Source organism: Barbus barbus (genome assembly GCF_936440315.1).
Source record: "Barbus barbus genome assembly, chromosome: 28".
Lineage (NCBI taxonomy): Eukaryota > Metazoa > Chordata > Actinopteri > Cypriniformes > Cyprinidae > Barbus > Barbus barbus.
In genome coordinates, this window is record NC_136756.1 from 25,317,223 (window position 1) to 25,337,048 (window position 19,826).

Sequence of the window (19,826 nt, forward strand, 5' to 3'; positions counted from 1 at the left end):
GGAGTGTTTTAACCGTGACAGAGTTATGTTCTGAGGTGTAGGTGTATTGACTACAAATCAATGCTTTAATCATTTGACTACAGATGCTGAAGAGCCCCTCAGCCACATTAAATCTGCAACTTAAACTAATGAGCAACCATTGGAATGAATCAGTTCTACTATTTTTCCATCCTGAATAATTCCTTTCTTTATTAGGTATTGATTTGATATCAGTCAATCCACTAATGCCTTGTTTAGGACCCATGAGTGTGCATTTCAGTGACCTGACTTTTATCACTTTTTATGATATTAAATAAAATAAACACTTCATAGTTGAGTTGAAGAGTACCATTTTTGGCAGAGGAAGAACAGTACCACATTTGCATTGATTTCGTAAGGGATAATCCAATGATAGCTGTACATTAAATGATTTTAATGCACCACATGGAAGCAAAATAACCACCCAATGTAAAGTGGTTTATTTAGTTAGAAAATGACTCACAGATTCACTGAAACTTATTACATCTACTTTTTAGCCACATATAAAATGATATTTATGTAATGCATTATAAAAGTATTCTTAATGCATTAGTTATGCACCTTATAATGTATAGCATGATCTCATAAATAACTGTAACCATAGATACCATAGATATTAAAAAAAAATCAATTTTAATATTTTAAAATACATATACTGGAAAAACGTCTAATTTTCAATATGTGAAAAAAATTATTTTGAACATTTTTAATATAGTGGATGCCCGTTTACAAAAACTAAATAAATGAAGATATTTTTTTTTATAGATGATAGATTTTATAGATTATAGATAGATTTTTATAGGTATTTTAAACAAAAATCTTACTTTGATAAGCTTCCATAAAATACAGTGATGAATATTTATAGCCAGTACATTTTCTCCAATTTCTCACCATTGGCTGGTGTGGCAATGTTGTGACCCCCACTTCTGTAAATGAGAATATAATCAACTGAAACCCAATTTTAAAACCTTTCAAGTCTTCCTGGATTGTCTAGTTAATGAGGCCTTTGGTCATTGTAAGGATGAAACCCAATGCAGAGCAGTGGAGCCCTTCAGCATGTAGTGTTGATTAGGGACCACACTCACTGAACAGTGACGAAGACAAAGATGACAGCAGTATTTGAACGGCTCCAATTAAATGCTGCTCAATGATTCGTGTCATTTGTTTACACGGTTCTTACAGGCATCATTGATAGTGCGGTAAACACAGCTTGAGCTCAGAGGAGAGATTAACCAATTAGACAAAGACCCAGTGACAAAGAGGTACTTGTGAGTATAGCCCACTGACCTGGGGAGGAACCGGCATTTATCATTCCAAACATGTACGACTTACTTCTGTGGAAAACAAAACAGGTTTCAAAAAAAAAAAAAAAAAAAAAAAGTGAAGTGTGACAAAGTGACAAAGAAGTGTTTTCTTTGTCTATACAATGAAAGTCAATGGGGTCCAAAGTTGTTTTTGGATGCAGTTGACTGTCATTGAATAAAAGCATTGTTTTCTATATGTTTGTCTGTGTTCCACAGAAGAAAATGAGTCATATTGGTTCGGAACATGAAAGTGAGTAAATAATAACAGAATTTTCATTTTTCACTGAACTGTTAACCATATTCTCAAAAATAAAGGTTCTTTATGGGCATAGATGATTCCATTAAGATCCTTTAACATCCAATGAATCTTCTGATTGCAAAAAAGGTTCTTTACATTATTATAACGATCACGACAAAGAAAAAATGGTTCTTTTAAGAATTGCTCACTGAAATGTTCTTCTTTGGCATCACTGTGAAAACCCCCTCTTGGAACCTTTATTTTTACTCAAATGTAATGCACTACTCTTAAATAAAACCACTACATTTCAAGAAAGGAAAAACCTTTGTGATGTGTGATTTGTGGCTCCTCTAGCTCAGCAGGTACAGCATGTCATTGCAACGCCAAGGTCGTTGTTTCGATTCCCAGGGCACACCTGCTGATTAAAAAAAAGAAAAAAAAGTATACAATAAAAAGCAACTGTCAAATGCATAAAATATAAATTGTAAACAAAGCATAGAAATTCAGACTCTTTCCAGCCATTCTTTATTATCACTGCAAGTTATGGAAGTCTGAACATGACATGAAATGCACATAAATAAATATTAGCCGTAGAGATGTAGTGGGAGATCAGACATTAATAATAGTATCTGCTTACATGTAGTTAGTGATGATTAAAAGATGATCTTAATTAAAGAAGAGCTTGTTTGGCAGATATTATATTAGAAGACTAAAAGGCAAAAAAAAAAACTCGAAACAACTCTGAGCTTCAAGGCAAACATCCTTCATTCTTTTGAGTGTAATCATCTAAGTGAATCGATATGTCAGTTTCCTCAATTGTGGAAATGAAAGAATATCGTTTTCCTACTTCTGCATGGTATAAACGAAAGGAATATGGAAAAGCATTTCATCAGGATTTCCTTAAGAAGCCAGAGACAGGGATTTGACAGGCATTTAACACACCAGGCTCATGTGCCAAGAACACGGAAACAAACTGTTGTCGTAATAAAGCTTAAAGCATTGCAAAGATCTGCTAATCATTCACATCTCACAAATCATAAAACATAATTTTGCCAAGGTGAATATACATATATATATCTCTAAATGAACACAGAACCTTTGAGGAATAAGGTGGACCCTGAATCCATAATCTCACATGAAATGTTCAATCTACTATGTTCTGAAACGAACTAAACAAATAATTCGTCAATATTCATTGCATCTAAAATGATCAATAGAGCATATGCCATATTTAATTTGACGTGAATGAAAAAGAGGCTACTATTTCGCCAACTCGATTAGCTTTCATTTGCGTTAAATTAAATATGGCATCTTCTCTAACTAAGGACAAATCAAGACACAATGGATCCAAAACATGTAGTCTGAGGACCAATGATTAAATTAACGTTGCACTCTCAAAATAAATTTTTTTGTGTGCAATAGAATTTAAAATGTTCGCAAAAACTCAAAGCGGAATCATGTCGCAACATTCACAAAAAACAACAGGGCATCGACGCGCACAAAACAAACTGGTGTTACACACTAAAACAGGCGGCTAGCTTCTCTCAAGTGCGCGCTGTGAGAAATTGGTCCGTTCCCCAACAGCGCCGTCAGTTCTGAGAAAGACAGAGAGGTGTCAAATTGAGTCGTTAAGCTGCGGAGAGATTGCTGCTTAACGAGGGGAGTCCAGGGAGCTGCTTTCCTTAACGGGAACATTTTGAGAGCCCCACAAAAATGCTCAGATAATTATCCCAGCAATTAAATGCACACTCTCCCGCTCTCGCCGGAAAACGTCCTGAATGTTTTTGAAATAACGAACTGCAGAACTGCAGATTTTAGCCAGTTTCTTTCAGAGACGAGCAGCATACTGCATACTACATAGATGTAGACATGATGATGTTTGGATTTTCTGGCACAAATACACACATACAGTAAGTGTCTTTAGCAAATCAAATATACAAAACAGGCAATACAACAGTGAGAGCAGTTTGAGGACGCCAACATTAGACACGCTTTCCTGAAAGGGGGAATTAGTGGTAGGTAGAACGGTCCTGTTTGGACCACCGAGGCCATGCCACTGTCCCGAGCACTCAGTTCACAGATGTCAAGCAGCCAGGGTTTGCTCGACGGACCCTTTTCTAACAGTACTTTCTCATCACAGACAAGCAAACATATAAAGTGTTACGTTATATTCAGTAGTATGTAAATCACAGATGGACTTGATCTGTTTGACCCTCTGTGCTCCTGGTACATCTGAGATTACTGGAGGTCTTTGTACGAGATGGATGTAGTTTCCTCCTGGTAGCCATGAAGAGATGAGAGAAAGAGAAAGAGAAGGGTACTGAATCATCGGGTGGACGGTGTCCAGTTTTATCCCGTGGCTTTGGAGCTTTCTGCAGGGATGGCGTCTTTACTCAAACGCACGATCTCCTGAGACAAAACTTCCAGATCCTGCAAGACAAACCAAGAATTTAACCATGATTTTAATGAAGAGTACACTATTGAACATATGTGGTAGGTGCATACTGTAAATGTTTATTTACAGTTCCTCCCTCCTGCTAAGCTTTACACATTAGGTTGAAAGCAACCCAGAATATCCCGCCAAATATTTGGGTTTTAAAAAGAGTACAAAGGACCCATTAGGCAGTCAGGCCCGAGTTCAGCTGCAATCTCACATGGTATTATACTCTCATTCTCTCACAAACAAACACACACTCACTCTCACACACACACAACAGCAGGGGCAGCGTTGCATGCCCCGTGTGCTCACTCTAAAGCCAAAAAAACATAAAATATTAAGTGGGCTGTTTGTTTCTGGGCTGGCGGCCCCAACTGCCAGTAAATATTCATGAGGTGGTTGCTCGCTGGATTAGAAAAAGACCTCCAAAGTCCACAACAGTAGACGGTGGCCATTTTGGTCTGTAGTTATGGCTTCCCCATCGATAGCCTGCTCTGCAAAAGTGTGTCAATATTCCCCCCAAAATGAACAGACAGACTACATCAAAAAATATTATATTAAAAATATCATTATTAAAAATATATCTCAATTATATAAAGTATAATACATCTAAAAGTATACAGTATATTTTGTCTAACATAAAACTTGTTACTTTTGTTGTTATTTTTAACTGAAATTATGCACATCCTCCCCAATTCTCATTACAATATTGAAAAAAATTAAAAATGACCAATTTAAATGAAAAATATTTATATAGCACAGTAGCATGTTGGACTGCTTTATGTAAATATAAATAAAAACTTAAAATTGTAAAAATTGTATTGCTGTAAAAATACTGTATTTTGGCAATGAAAATCTAATGATAATTACAACTGAGAATATATTAATGGCAATTGGCAAAAAAAATTGTCAAGCAAATGTTACAATTTTGTTACAATTTTTGATTTTGTTCCAACACAAAATACTGTATTACAGTAATGACAATCCAATGATAATATCACTGAAAATGGTTTTAAAAATTGTTTTAATAAAATGAAAATGAGGCAATAAAAATGAAAATGTCTGTATTTAGTTATTATATTATATTAATAATTTTTATACAAAATGTATTTCATATTTAATTTTTATATTCTATTTTATATTTTTGGGGTGTAATGTCACTTAAAATTTAGTCATCTAATTTGTTTTCCTCAATACTGCTCATAACCTTTTAAAGTCAGTTACAAAAAGGTAGATTAGCCCAATTTGAGTGTGAAAAATAAGATAATTTATCAAACTAGCTCATAAGACACAGTCTTAACACAGTGGCTATGTTTATGCAACTGAATCCTGGGAACAAATGTATCTAGGTGTTATTTGCCTTTGACTTGTAAAGTGGCATCAGTGTGAGATGAACTTCAGAAAGCACTTTACAAGGTTTTGACGGTGTGATGAGCACCATGAGAGACAGAGAGACAGACATACAGAGAAAGAAAAACAGGAAGCTTTGTAGCATGGACTGCTGTAGATCGAACTCATTGGATTTTAAGCATCTCCAGATTTTTCTCATCTTGTCTGCAGGAAAAACAAACGCTTAAATCAGCTGTTAACGAGCTAGAAGCATCACGGGCGCTCACAGCTGTAGCAGCCTGCAGGATCGCTTTCCACTGCGTTTCTGTATCGAACACCACCCACAACAACACAAGCTGCAGCATTCAACACGTTTACTGTAAGTGCATGTACTCCAGAGCATGAAGATGACTAAAAATTCAATTATCATCATTATATATATATATTGCTAAGGCTTTTAGCTATGAAGCACCACTAGAAAATAACTACATTTAGTAATGATGATAATCAAATAAAACTATTACTCTGCCAAAGTTTATAGGTGTGTGCATATTACAGCTTCAACCAAACATTAAGTTGGAACCATCCATTTTTAAGCGTCAAACTGCAAACATGACCAGACTAGATCCTTCATAAGCTTCTCCAAATGTTTGTGAATCGATTTAGAAAGGTTTGTGTTGCAGGAAACTTTCTGTTCTTAGTTATGGCCAAGCTTTGCAGAGGGATCGTCACTCCCATCTTGGTCTTAGTTTGCATCGTTTGACTCTGCCAAGGTTACGGCAGGGTGTTTTTGTAACCTACAACTCCCCCTGGGTACCAACACACACACACACACACACACACACGATGCACTCCGCCAACATCCAGACTGTCTCCGGGCCTCACATCGGCTCAAACGCTCCCTCAGTAAGGATTTTATTCACATTCACAAAACAGAGCACCATGCATCACACATTGGTGCATTAATAAAGAATGTGAAGTGGCAGGTGTGCATATAACGTCTCTGAACGTGGCTCATCCAATCAAATGTATAATGTATTACTGTTGCGAGTCTTTTGTTTTTAACTCAAGACTTTCGTAACGCGAAGCCGCTGGTTTTGCACCGATTCCAGATTCTGGTTTGCATCCATGCAGTTCAATTTAAACGGAGAGGAATAAAATGACGTACCTTTTATTTGTTATTTATTTAAAATACTGGATTATACAAAAATAGACTTTACTATGTGGTTATATAATCTTTAAGACATTTTTGGGTTTAGTTTGCAGCCAAAAATAAGCACAATGTGATATACACCATACATGTACACATTTTAGCAGACGCTTTTATCCAAAGATGGCAAAGCTTAATTTTTAGTAGACATTTCTTTAGTTATTAGTCATATGATTAGGGGTGTAATGGATCGTAGATGATCCGTACGGACCAGTCCCCACAGTTCGGCAAACATGTGATTCACAGATTAACTGTTAAATTTAACCATCATAGAGTGAAAGTTTATCATTTGCATGTGTTTTGTATTGCCAATTTACACATTCAAGCAATTTCAGACCACGCCTCAACCGATGGATACACAAAGTTATGTTAAAATACCAGTTTTGGCAATTATTCTGGTAAACACAGTCGGTTATGTCTTAAGTTAACATATACAGGCACCTGAGAAAGAAACCGGATGTGTGTCAGTATTAGGTCTGTGCATTTAGTCTTAAAGAGACTGCAGCCTATAATACCTGCTTCTGTCTGCTAATCATCTGTATTTAACTTATGCAGTAAGCATTATTGTGTTGTTTTACACTAAATGTTTTAATTCCTGCACCTAAATACTACAGTTACTGTCTTTATTTATAATTTTATGTTGTAGGCTGTTCATCTATGCTTGTAATTTGTGTAATTGTTCTTTATTACTGACTTTAGTAGTTAAGCTAGTAGTTTCTGCTGGGGTATAGAAGTACTTAAAGTAAGCTTTTAGTAATTAATGAAAAGCAAACTTTTTTTTTTTTTTTTTGCTGATCCGAAAAATCCGTGCCTCAAAATTCGTAGTATGATCCGAACTGTGAGTTTTGTGATCCGTTGCACCACTACATATGATAAGGTAAAAAAAATAATAATTCTAACATGCTGATTATAATTATTTCTTATTATCAATGCTAACGCAAACAATTGGCAAAGACATTTATAATGTTATAAAAGATGTCTATTTCAAATAAATGCAGTTTTTTTATTTTTTAATCAAAGAATTCTGAAAAAAGTATCTGTTTCTACAAACATTTTAAGCAGTAAAATGTTTCAATATTGATCATAATAATAAGCATTATTAATGAGCAGCAATAATAATTTATAATAATTGAGCAGCAAATCATCACAATGATTTCTGACGTATTGTGACACAGACGACTGAAGTAATGATGCTGAAAATTCAGCTTTGCCACCACAGGAAAATTTTTAAATGTATTCAAATAGAAAAAAAAAATATTTCAGTGTGACTTTTTTTTTTTAATCAAATAAATGCAGCTTGGTGAGCATAAGAGACTATGGCCACATACACACTACAGTTTCAGGAGTGACAAGTCCCGTAAATTATCGTTCCATGTGCGTACCGAACACCACTCACTCCCGCATTTGTAACCATAGCAACATTTTGGCGAGTTGTTGGAGTGAATAAAAATTTCGCCGTTTGTTACTTATCTGCAATTTTTGCGTGCTGTTCTGTTTATGCTTGGGAGGCTGCTTTAAAAAGCGCTGTCTTGCAGTGTTGCCATGTCCTCATATTCACAGCGCTTTTAGGCATGTTGTTTGGTCTTAGCTCATAAAGCTAGGCGCTTTATGGAGTTAATAAAGTGGTATGTTGTGGATATGAGATGTATGGTTTTTAGGTGTTATAAAACAAAGCATTTGGGTGTTTTATTGTTTTTTGTGCTTGTCTTTGTTTGTTGTTATTTCCAATGAAGATCTGGCAACACTGACACTTTACCGCAGGTCTCGTGAGCGCAACTAGCTCCTTATCAAAAATGTGCTAAGACTTTTTTCACTGTTATTTTTTTGCATCTCACATACAAACGAAGACGATTAAATATGTCCTTAACAACTAGTTGTTTAGTTCGGTTCCATACACACTCCACAGAATTGGTTGTCACTACCTGTATTTTTCGGGAGTTATTGTGGTTTTCGAATGCGGTTGCCACTCCTGTATTTTAGTGAATTATGTGTGTACAGAACGTGATTAAGGAGTAAAAGGTGAACTGACAACCGAATTTAGCTACAGTGTGTACGTGGCCTTTAATATTACAGCACATATTATAGGTTTTAATATAACTCAAACAAACCAACACATGGCTTCACTACAGGAACAAACCAGCCATTAACGATGTGCGGCTCTGGAAATATCAAGAGGGGTGTGAGATGTTAATTGTCATTAGTCAATCTGTGTGATGGTGTAATCCCATCAAACGCATCCCCCTGCTGGCTGCCTGACGTGCACTTTCTATTTCTGCTCCTAGAAACGTTTTAGCATTAACAACACGCCCACCCTCTGCTTGCTGATGAATAAGACCTCTCAGTGGAGTCTCAGGACCGTATGACAGCAAGCCACCTACACACACACAATCACACAATCTGCCGATCACGCTGTCAGAGCGACTGCAGTCACCTTTTTCTCTAGCAGTTGGAAAACTCACGGTCACTTCACCTCTACTCACCTGAATGAGTCATTGCTCAACATGGTTCAGCTCTTTATTCCCCATAAAGCATCAAATGCAAGTCTCAATTTTTTTCTGAATCAAAGATATGCCAAGGAACTTGGCCATTGCTAATATAAACCCACTTGAAATCTGCACTTTTTTGCACTTGCACGGAGTAGAATTCTGCCGAATTAATTAAAAAATGTGTAAAACGGAGTATTGCAATAAAGCATTTACATCTGATATTTTGCTTTAACAGCATTGGCTTTTCAAAATTGCAGGTACAAAAAAGTATAAATAGCAAGTAGGTACAAAAATAAAAGTATTTTAAACTTTACAATAAAATATTTTTATATATTTCAATTGAACTAAAATAAAATAAAAATGTTGTATTTACTTAATTGCAGAACATAAAGGATATAAAAAGGCGAGAAATTACAATAGAGAGCAGTCTTGGAAGCCCTGCAATGATAAGGAAAACTTAAATATATAGCGAGACAGGAGCAGATTTTTGTCTTGATTTTGTTGTAATGTTCAAATTCTGATATCTACTGAGCTTTCTTGAAGGTCTAGAGGCACAGATTCTGTGTGGGCCTAAAATCGCCTTTCAAAAGAAGGTTTTATATCCAACCTAAACTGAGCTTGATCATAAAAGCTTGTCTTTCCCACCCCAAACGACTGGCCTTCCCTGTCTTTACCTTCTGTAGGTGCATGTTCTTTGTCAGTTGCTCTTCTAGCATGTTCTGCAGCTTTTTGTTCATCTCACGCAGGTTCTCGTCTCCAGGTTTTACCAAGTCCCTCAGCACAGAACTCAAACCTCCACGTTCACCCAGAGCACCATGGGCCACTGCACCTCCTCCGGATACATCTGAGAGAAAGAGAGAGGAAAAAGGTGTCATTTTAGAGACGGCAAACATTCTATCACTCCGGCCTGTGCTTTTTAACCATGTTTTCCCCAGTAATGCCTCAACATCCATGAATAAAGATGATCTCTATCAGGGGGATGTGTTATTATTAGTGTCTGCTGAGTGAATACAGAGTGCTTGCGTTTCGAGGAAAGCATTTCAAACGGCTCTCGCCTCGCACGCCAAAACATTTACGAGCACCTCGAGTGCAATCATCCGCAGGTTTGACGAAAAGCTGTGCATGTCTTAAAGCTGGCAAATAAACAACGCTGCACATTCACGAGAGCCGCCGAGAATGAATTCTAACTTTCAGGAAATTCAAACCCCAGTTAAAGTAGAGACTGATAGTAAGGATGGAGTCAAGTTAAAGACAGCTCTGACAAGGTCTGTCGACAGGGTTCATGACAGTAACACGCAACCACGGAAGTGACCGTAAGCAGAGGACATCGGTGTGGGGTTGTAACTGGACAAGGTGGTGTGTTAAAAAATGAAAGATGTTGCTTAATTGATGATTAATGGAGGCGAGTGAGCGGAAGAGCTGAGGTACTGGGTTGCCTGCTTAAAGCCAGGCTACTAAGATGTTGTCAGGTTCCTGGTGAACTGTCAGATAGTTTAGTGGAGTTTTTCCTCTGAGGGAGGACAGGGAATCGAGCTGGCCAGCCTCTGCGTGTCAAGGGCAAAAGCAATAAGTTCGATCGGGATGCTTCTTTCTCGGCTTTCACTTCATCTGTGTGAGTGGAGACATTCAAGGTCAGCTCAGCAGCGAGTCCCTAAACGGTGCTGTCAAATAGCCTCTTACACCTGTGGTCTGATGACGGAGCACATGGGAAATGTGCCACTTCCTGCGGGTGTTTAAATGCAGTTTCCAATAAAAAAAGACACTGGGATACAGTCAGTGTTACTAAATGAAAATATCTTTCTCGACTGAAATAAAAATAAAATACAAATAAAACACCAAAATAAAACAACATCATAAAATAAAAATGGGACAGAATATTTTGTAAAAAAGTTTAACGCAGCTATTTATATGATATCACTAACTTAGTAAAATTCAAACAAATACTAAAAGTAAATAAACTATACACATCTTAAGAAACAAATATACTTTTAGAATAAAATATTCAAAATTTATCTTTTTATTAAACAGCATTAACTTTTGCGTTTAAATGCAATTTACAATAAAATCTCTGTGAAGGCAAACACATCTTTTATTATGTAAAAAAGATACTGGGCTATAGTTAGTGTTACTAAATGAAAACATCTTTGTTAACTGAAATAAAAATATACATTTGAATACATTCAAAATTTAAAAAGAAGGAAAATAAATAAAATACATTTTAAAATCTAAAATTAACAAAATAAATTTTTTAAAAACATTTAAATTTTCGGGGACAGAAAATATTAACGCAGATATTTGTATGCTATCTGTTAACACAATAACTTACTAAAATTAAAACAAATGCTACAATTAAATAAACTAGAAATGTCTGAAGAAACCAATATATTTTTAGAATAAAATAATACAAATTATTTTTCTGAAACAGCATTTCATTTTCATAATAGTACAAATACTATGTACAAAAATAAGTATATTTTTTTTTACTTTAACCTTAACATTGAAAAAGAAATATAAAGTCTATAAAACAAAAAGTATAAAATAAGAAAACTAAACTTTAGTTAAAGTTAAAATTGATTCTGTATGCTGTATAGATTAAGAATTTTTTTTAAAATACATTTACGCTGTATAGTAAGTGGTTTGGCCTGCAATGATGCCAAAAAAGGGGGACAGGAGCAGAATTTTGTTGAAGAAAAAATAAGCAAGAATAAAAAAATAAATAAATAGCAAAAGCTAAGATAAAATTGAAAAACAATTAAAAAAAAATCAAAAAATTTCCCTTGCTATAGCTGCCACTTTAGTAATGAAAAAGAACAGATTATACACGTTTCAGGAACAGTATTATGCATATCAAGTGATGCACAGTAACCTGGATTTTTAAAACATTAAGTTGCTCAAGCAACTGTGACCTGTTCTCATGACAGGCCATGTCACAGTTAGCTGAGGAGCTTAATGCATTGCTACATCACAGTATATCAAGCTAAACACTAGCAATCTCACGCCTCTTTAACCTTATTAGATTGGCGCAAGAATAGCGTATATGTGTGGCTAACAGAAGAGCCTCACACGTGTTCAACATTAGCGCAGCACACCAGCATCGCTGGTCAAGGTGAGCTGATGCCATAGCCCAGAGCCACGAAAATGAAGTAGAATGTGACGCACCGTTGCTAATTGAGATGTTAACTTCATCCCCCAGAGGCCTGTTCAACCTTTGAATGCATGGCTTTAAGCGTTGAAGTCCATGAATGACATTTGCCTCGCCCCTGAAGCCTGACAGTAAACACCACAAGGTGCAAAGCGCAGTCTTTGCTCTTTATCTGGACTATAAGATAATTAACCTTGTCAGCTTACCACGCAAGCATTAGCTCAACACTATGGCCGGTGAATATTTGCAGCTTTAAAACATCAAATGGATACAGCATTGCTGTGTGTTAAGTAGGGTCCTATAATTTCCGAAACACAGACAGAAACGCGGAATCCAGTCATAAAAACAGAATTTTCTGTATAACGTGATACAGAAAATTCAATATATGAGTACATGAACACATAATCTCTAGAACTGCTCCGAGTCACTTCATGAGCATTTTACGGTTTCTTGTTTGGGAAAAAAAAAAAGCTATCATCATATCATATACAAACAGAAACCTAAAGTTAAAAGCATTAAAAAAAAAAATATTAGAGATGCTTTTGATTATTAAGATTTAATGCAACCATTAAAATGGAATCCAGAAAATTTATGGAAACAGAGATTGGTAAAAATGAACTGAATTTGAGAAAAAAAATAAAACATTTCATAGGGCCTTAAAAATGTAATGTAAAATGCTGTTTAAAATGGAAAGTTTGATGATTTAAATTAATTAGACACGCTTTTTGATTTACATTTAATTTAACTCTAAAAACAAAGTAGAAAAATTTCAACAGAAATGGAATTTGGAAATAAATTAAATAGAATTTGGGAAAAAAAACGATTTCATAGCGCCCTAGTTATGGTTAATAAAAACTTATAGCTTAAACTAATTGAAAACATCTTTGAATAAAAATAATTAAGTGCTGTAAAACGATTAATCGCAATTAATCACATCAAAAAACCAAAGTTTTTGTTTACATAATATATGTATGTGGACTAATATATATATATATATATATATATATATATATATATATATATATATATATATATATATATATATATATATATATATATATATATATATATATATATATATATATATATATATATATATATATATATAAATACAAACACATGCATGTATATTTAAGAAAAATATGTTATGTTTATACATTAAATATATTTATATATATAAAATATATGAATATTAATATATAAATGTATAAACATGCAAATATTTTCAAAATATATACTGTATGTGTGTGTATTTACATATACATAATAAATATACACAGTGCACATATATAATGTAGACAAAAACTTTTATTTTGGATGCAATTAATCATTTCACAGCACTAAAAATAATAAAAGTAACAATTTAAATAAAAATTATTACTATTACGAAAAACTGAAATTAACTTTAAGATACATATTTTCATGACTCAGAACCCAACTAATATTAATAATAATTATAATAAAATATGGCCACAAATTAATTGTAGGGTTTAAAAATGGTAACTTTAAAATCTCTAAAATTAGAGATTGTTACAACTCGTGAGCATAATACAAGAAAATGGCACTGGATAGCAGCCAAATATTTTGGCATTAAATGCTTGAAATGATACCAGTTAAAGCAACAACTTAACATACTACAACAAAAACAAGCTAGACAATTCGAAAAACAAACAATGATAAAATAAAAAATAATGAAAACTAGACTACATTGAAAGACAAATTACTAAACTAAAATTAAAATTATAACTGTAATATCTCTGATGCAACCATAATGGAAAGGAGACTGCATTTTGCAGTTCCATGTCGCAGAACTGAACCTTTTTTTTTCTTACTTGTGTCCTTTTCCAATATCCACTGCTTAGCATGGCAGCCAAATAGCCCATTGCAGCCAATGCATTGCTTCATTAGAATTCTATTAACATCTACAGTAGGGAAATCACAGGCTTCATCTTGTGATGTTGTAGTGTCTCCTTTCACCACGGTGTAATTCCCTCCCAGTACAAATAACTTGCGCTAAAGTTAATGCATCTGCCTCTTTAGGGAAGAAGACAAGTGAATCCTTCGATGGCTACATCAATGTTTGTGCTAATGACATTGCAAATGGAAAAGCGCACCCTTGTCTGTAACCAGTATTTCTTCTATACTGATCAGTGTCATTAATTCTAATTTGCTGGAGCGTAGGGGGCGAGCACTCTATGGAGACACTTTGATAAATCCACAAAGGAGATTTACAAAGAGGACTCCCTGCTCTAATGGCTGGAAAATGCAAGGCCGATGGCTTTCAAAGGTGTGGAATGGCGCCAGGCCCTCTTGCAGATGGACCAGCAGGGCATGTGAACCTAAGAAGCCAAGTCACGGAAGCAAACGAAGATGCTGGATGGAAGGTACACTAAAGGCACGCAGATGTTCCTGACTCACGACTCAGGGGATCCCTGATCACACGCTCGGCTGACTACGTCAGAACAGTGCTGAGGTCACAACCTGCAGAGAACGGGACTTGACAGGGTTGTGTAACATTAAGAATTGAATGGAAAATGCCTTTTAAATTTCAATTCAGTTACTGACTATGAAATTAACTTTAATTTAGGTAGCAATCAATTTTGAATGTAGGAAAGTAGAATTAAAACTACCTGAAACTGAAAGGAAACTATGGTCAGAATTGAACAGAATTAGGGTTGTGACAGTGAGGAACTTTCCCCACCGGTTAATTGACGTGTAACAACACTGGTATCACCGGTATCACCGTGGGGGTGGTTGGGGGGATGGGGTTCCCCTCTTTTTCATGCTTTCCTTCGCTTTTTAATAGCTTGTAAAAGCGAGGTGCACATTTTACTTTCACTTTCAAATTAGCGGCAATTCGGCGTAAAGCACTTGTTCGTTTAGTTCGAGTTTTCCCTCTTTTCCTCACTTTCCTTAGATTCTAAACAGCTTAAAAGCGATGTGCACATTTTTCTTTCACTTTCGAACTGGAGGCAATTCGGCGTCAATTTAAGCATCAACAAAATACAAATTCAAGCATCAACAAAATACAACTTCAAACTCAACTTAGCCTATATATAAATCATAGAACTTTTATTAACAAAACGAATCAAAATGCACCATTCTATAGGCCATGCCTAATATAAAATAACAAATAACTTACACAGTTTAAATAGCCTAGGTAGGCCTATACAAAACTGAAAATCAGCAAACACGGTGGAATAAAATTAAATAAGAAACGAATGTTAAAAAAAACCTTCCAAAATCACCTTAGATAAACGGCAAAATTCAACAGGCTTTTCAAAATGCGAAATATTGCCAAACATGCGCTTTTGCATTTCTTCTCTTCCGTGTCAGTCTTCGATGTGTGTTCACGATTATGCAGGGTCAGAAAGCTCTCGGATTTCATCAAAAATATCTTAATTTATGTTCCAAAGATGAACAACAGAGTTTGGAACAACATGAGGGTGAGTACTGACCCGAATTGTAATTTTTCGGTGAACTAATTTAATTCTAATTCTAACACAACTCTGGTACTTAGTGGATTTAGAACGAAAATCACCTAAGAAAAAGATAGGCGAACATAGTTACAGTGGAATATCACACCAACCAGAGCTTGGCCTTGAAGAATGTCCTCTTCAGGCTTTGAAGCACCAACGCAAGATAACAGCAAGCATACAATTACCATGTGAATCTCACAGAAACGCTGGCCTCTTCTTAGCAAGCCTCATTGGGAATCTCCTCAGGCCTGTGCAGGAGTCAGCAGTCTTGAATCAGTCAAACTCGCAGATTCTGCACAGTGGCTGCAACCTCTCAGCCATCTCTCACTGAGACACGACGCTTAACTGAAACCTCTGCCAGGGGGAGAACAGGCAATTTCATCTCGACAACAAGAATCGTTCCTGTTTGCAGCCATGTGTTATTCCCAGTTACAGATGTAACCCCTTCTTTCGATGGATCTGTGTGGATATCGATGATCTGTTCTTCACATATTTGTTCTTGCAACCTCGGCAAGCAGAGTGCCCATTAGCACCCACTCCCGGTGGTGTAATTCGATCTAAAGTGGACCAAATTTGCTTGTAAAGGGAAGAAAAATAATTCTTCTGTGACTCACATTCACTCCCATTATCTCAGTGGGTTCTGGAGCTATAGGGCACATGATAAGGATAGTTTCTTCCTTAAATGATGCAGCAGGAAGAAGCTGGAGTACACAGAGGTTGGCTTACTTCACGCTTCGGTAGAGGCCTAAAACAGGGTGCAAGTAGGCAGGCAGAGGGTTTCCAGACTGCAGTGGTGTCTCACCCCAGCTGACTTCTTCCAGCAGCACTTAGGCGGAGCGAAGGCTGTGCACACATGACTGCGGCATGTTGATGAATGGCTGCTTAGTGAAGGCTTCGTAAATAAACCATCCTACAGCTGTCTTACATCACACACATGCTGAGTGCTACAGAAAAACATTCATATTGCCTTCCGCTGCTTAACAAATGACATTTTCAGCATTTGTCCTAACGAATACGGGATAATCCTAGGGTTGCATTGCCAGGAGCATGTGCCCTGAAATACTGCAGAGTTGTGGGACTGATTTGCGTAATGTCACAGGCCAAACGTTCAAGAAAACTGTTGTGTCTTGTACAATCCGCAGAATCTTCTAGGCAATCCCCGCTTTGACGGAAAGAATGCTGTGGAAAGATCTGGCAAGTAAAAGCTTAACAATACCCCCAAGGTGGCATACATATGATCCGCTTCCTGACTTGCCATTTCCTTAACAAACTGGCGACAACTGAAACGAGTACTGACTGAAACATTCATATATATTTGCCCACTGCTGCTTAATGGTTGCAATTTTCAGGATTTGTCTTGACGAATACGGAATTATCCTGGGGTTCATGGGAGTGATGCAATGTCGCACACCAGACATCTGGGATAACTCGTCTCTTTTACAATCCGCAACACCTTCTATACAAACCCCACTTAGAAGGGATGAATATTGCAGAAAGTTCTGGCAAGTGAAGGGTCAACAATACCCCCAAGGTGGCATACATATGGCTTATCTGAGGTGCTTCCTGACTTTTCCTGCCATTTCCTCAACACATTGGTGACAACGGAAATCGCTACCGACTCATAAGGCTATGGCTGAGATAAAATGTCGCACTGTTTCATTTGTTATGTCACTGGCATGAATTTACAGCGAGCCACACTGGTGTAAGGATAAAACAGAGGGAGGGGAGAGGCCGGAGGAGAGGAGACAAGAGGGGTGCTCAGTCTTTCTGCTGCATTATTGAGGATGAGTGTTGGATTCACTGAGGCATGTCGGCATTCTGAATCATTTACATCCTGCTAATGTCAGCTCTCATCTAGTACTGCTACCTTCTGCATCCTTTCTTAATTTTTCTATGGAGTCTCCACCTCCCCATTTTTACATCTCCCCAGGTCTATCCTCAATTATTGTAGGAGATGAAGGATAGTTTCCAATGCTATTCAGAAAGACTATCCTGGTTAGACCTGAACCAGATGGAAACGGTTAAACAGGAGTATTCCTGCCACATTAAAAATCACATTGGGCTGTGATGAATAGTATAAATGGAATATGGGCACTTACATCAGTTTCTTTCAGAGTTTATATCGATTTTAATACTAAAACAATCTTCACCTCTCTACGGATATCTGTAATGGGCAAAAAAAGTGGCTTTACATGAACACGTTTGTTTTTAAGCTCTCCCGACACCCCAAAGGAGCAGAGATCTTAAACTTTTATAGCACAATATTTACAATTAGACGGCACCAGCCTTAATGGAATCTAGTCTGCCATTAAATGTTAAATCAGTCAGTCATGAAATTAAAACAGGAAAACTCATGGGGGGGGGGGGGAAGACGCAACATTACCACCTCCACTCTGTTCGTAGGGAAACACAAGAGGAGCCTTGCTTTAAATGAGGCAAAATGTTCTCAGGGAAACACAAGAGGAACCTTGCTTTAAATGAGGCAAAAAAAAAAAAAAAGTTTGAAATGATAATCACAGACTCTTTATGGTTGTTGCAGCTTGCAGGATACAGATAAGCTGCAAGCAAATATGCATATTATGTATTTGCCCATTTAGAAACAGATAGACCAGCAGCTTAATTAAGATTCTGCCTGTTTAGCTCTATGATGTCACAACCTCAAGCTCATTAACATAGGACCCACCTTAGTATTCAGCTAATTTGCTCGGCCTGCAGAAAAATGGTATGAACTACTCAGGTTATTCAGAATCAGAATCAGCTTTATTCAACAAGTGTGCACAAACACACGAGGAGTTTGTTGTGGTTTTTAAGAAGCTCTTGGTACATGCATACATACATATCTGACATGAGAACAGAAACATTTAAATAAGACTTAATAATAATAATAATGTGTAAGAATCTGGAACAGAAGATTTATGTACAGATTTGTGCCTCATTTACTCTATATATACAGCTGTTTAGAAAAATATGCATATATAGTTACAAAGTACTAGGGAGAGAGTCAATAATTAGAGATGGGGAATGAATTACAGGCATGAATTACAGAACACAGGTAATAATTCCTGTGTTAGTTGTTTAGGCTGGAGATGGCATTGGGGAAAAAAATGTTTTTATGCCTAGATGTTCTAGTGCACAGAGATTTGTAGCGTCTGCCTAGGTGGATAAGCACAAACAGGTCGTTTCCAGGGTGAGAAGGGTCTGTGATGATGTTACCTGCTCGTTTCTTCACTCTGGAGTAGTACAGATCCTGAAGGCTGGGCAGGTGGACACCAATGATCCTTTCTGCTGACCTAACAGTCCCCTGCAGTCTTCTTATATCTGATTTGTTGATTAGAGGTTGACCGATATGGGTTTTTCTCTGGCCGATGCCGATGCCGATATTTAGCAATCAGGGCAGCCGATGGCCGATATATGATGCCGATTTTTTGGGGCCGATATGTTTGGCCGATTTTCTTTCTTTCTTTTTCCCCCTTCATCTCAGGGATGTTCATTTTTTTTCAGAAATTTATCAAAATATTTAAAAAGGTTTGCTGCATGGTTAAAATATGCTGTGCATATTAAAAAAAAAAGCGTTTTTAGAGAGAGAGAGAGAGAGAGAGAAAAAAGTCACGTATAAGTCGCATTTTATTATTTCATTCAGAAATAGGCCTAATGCCGACGTGAAATGTTTACAAACATCATAATAAACACTGTAAACATAGCTAGGCTATTGTAGTTCCCCTCACTCCACAACAAATGCTTTCAATTAAAAGTAGGCTATTTAGAAAAGAACAAGAATTAAAAATATAAGAAGCTAGCTATAAACGACAAGCCAAAACGAATTCATTTAGGCTAAAACAAAACTGAAACCAATGTTAGGTCTCTCATTCGACACAAAATCAAATGTTTCCGTATTCGCTATGTATTTGAATGCCAAAATATTATTTATTATGTACAGGTGCATCTCAATAAATTAGAAAGTGGTGAAAAAGTTCATTTTTTTTCTTGTAAGTCATATATTTTAGATTAATTGCCTGACCTGAACCCCATAGAGAATCTATGGGGTATTGCCAAGAGGAATATGAGAGACACCAGACCCAACAATGCAGATGACCTGAAGGCCGCTATCAAAGCAACCTCGGCTTCCATTACACTTGAGCAGTGCCACAAACTGATCCCCTCCACGTCACGCCAAATTGAGGCA

At 36.5% G+C, this 19,826-nt stretch overlaps 1 protein-coding gene across 4 annotated transcripts in view; it reads right to left on the minus strand.

Moving 5' to 3' along the window:
- Positions 1 to 2,058: 2,058 nt before the first annotated feature.
- LOC306848353 (GRIP1-associated protein 1-like) overlaps positions 2,059 to 19,826 on the minus strand; it is a 54,790-nt gene continuing 37,022 nt past the window's right edge. For all 4 annotated transcript variants that reach the window (XM_079382850.1, XM_079382848.1, XM_079382849.1 and 1 more), the window contains 2 exons: positions 9,697 to 9,866; positions 2,059 to 3,990 (listed from right to left, as the gene is read on the minus strand). In XM_079382850.1, the coding sequence (XP_079238976.1) occupies positions 3,910 to 3,990; positions 9,697 to 9,866 (251 nt within the window). In that variant the 3' untranslated portion in view covers positions 2,059 to 3,909. The remainder of the gene's footprint in view (positions 3,991 to 9,696; positions 9,867 to 19,826) is intronic.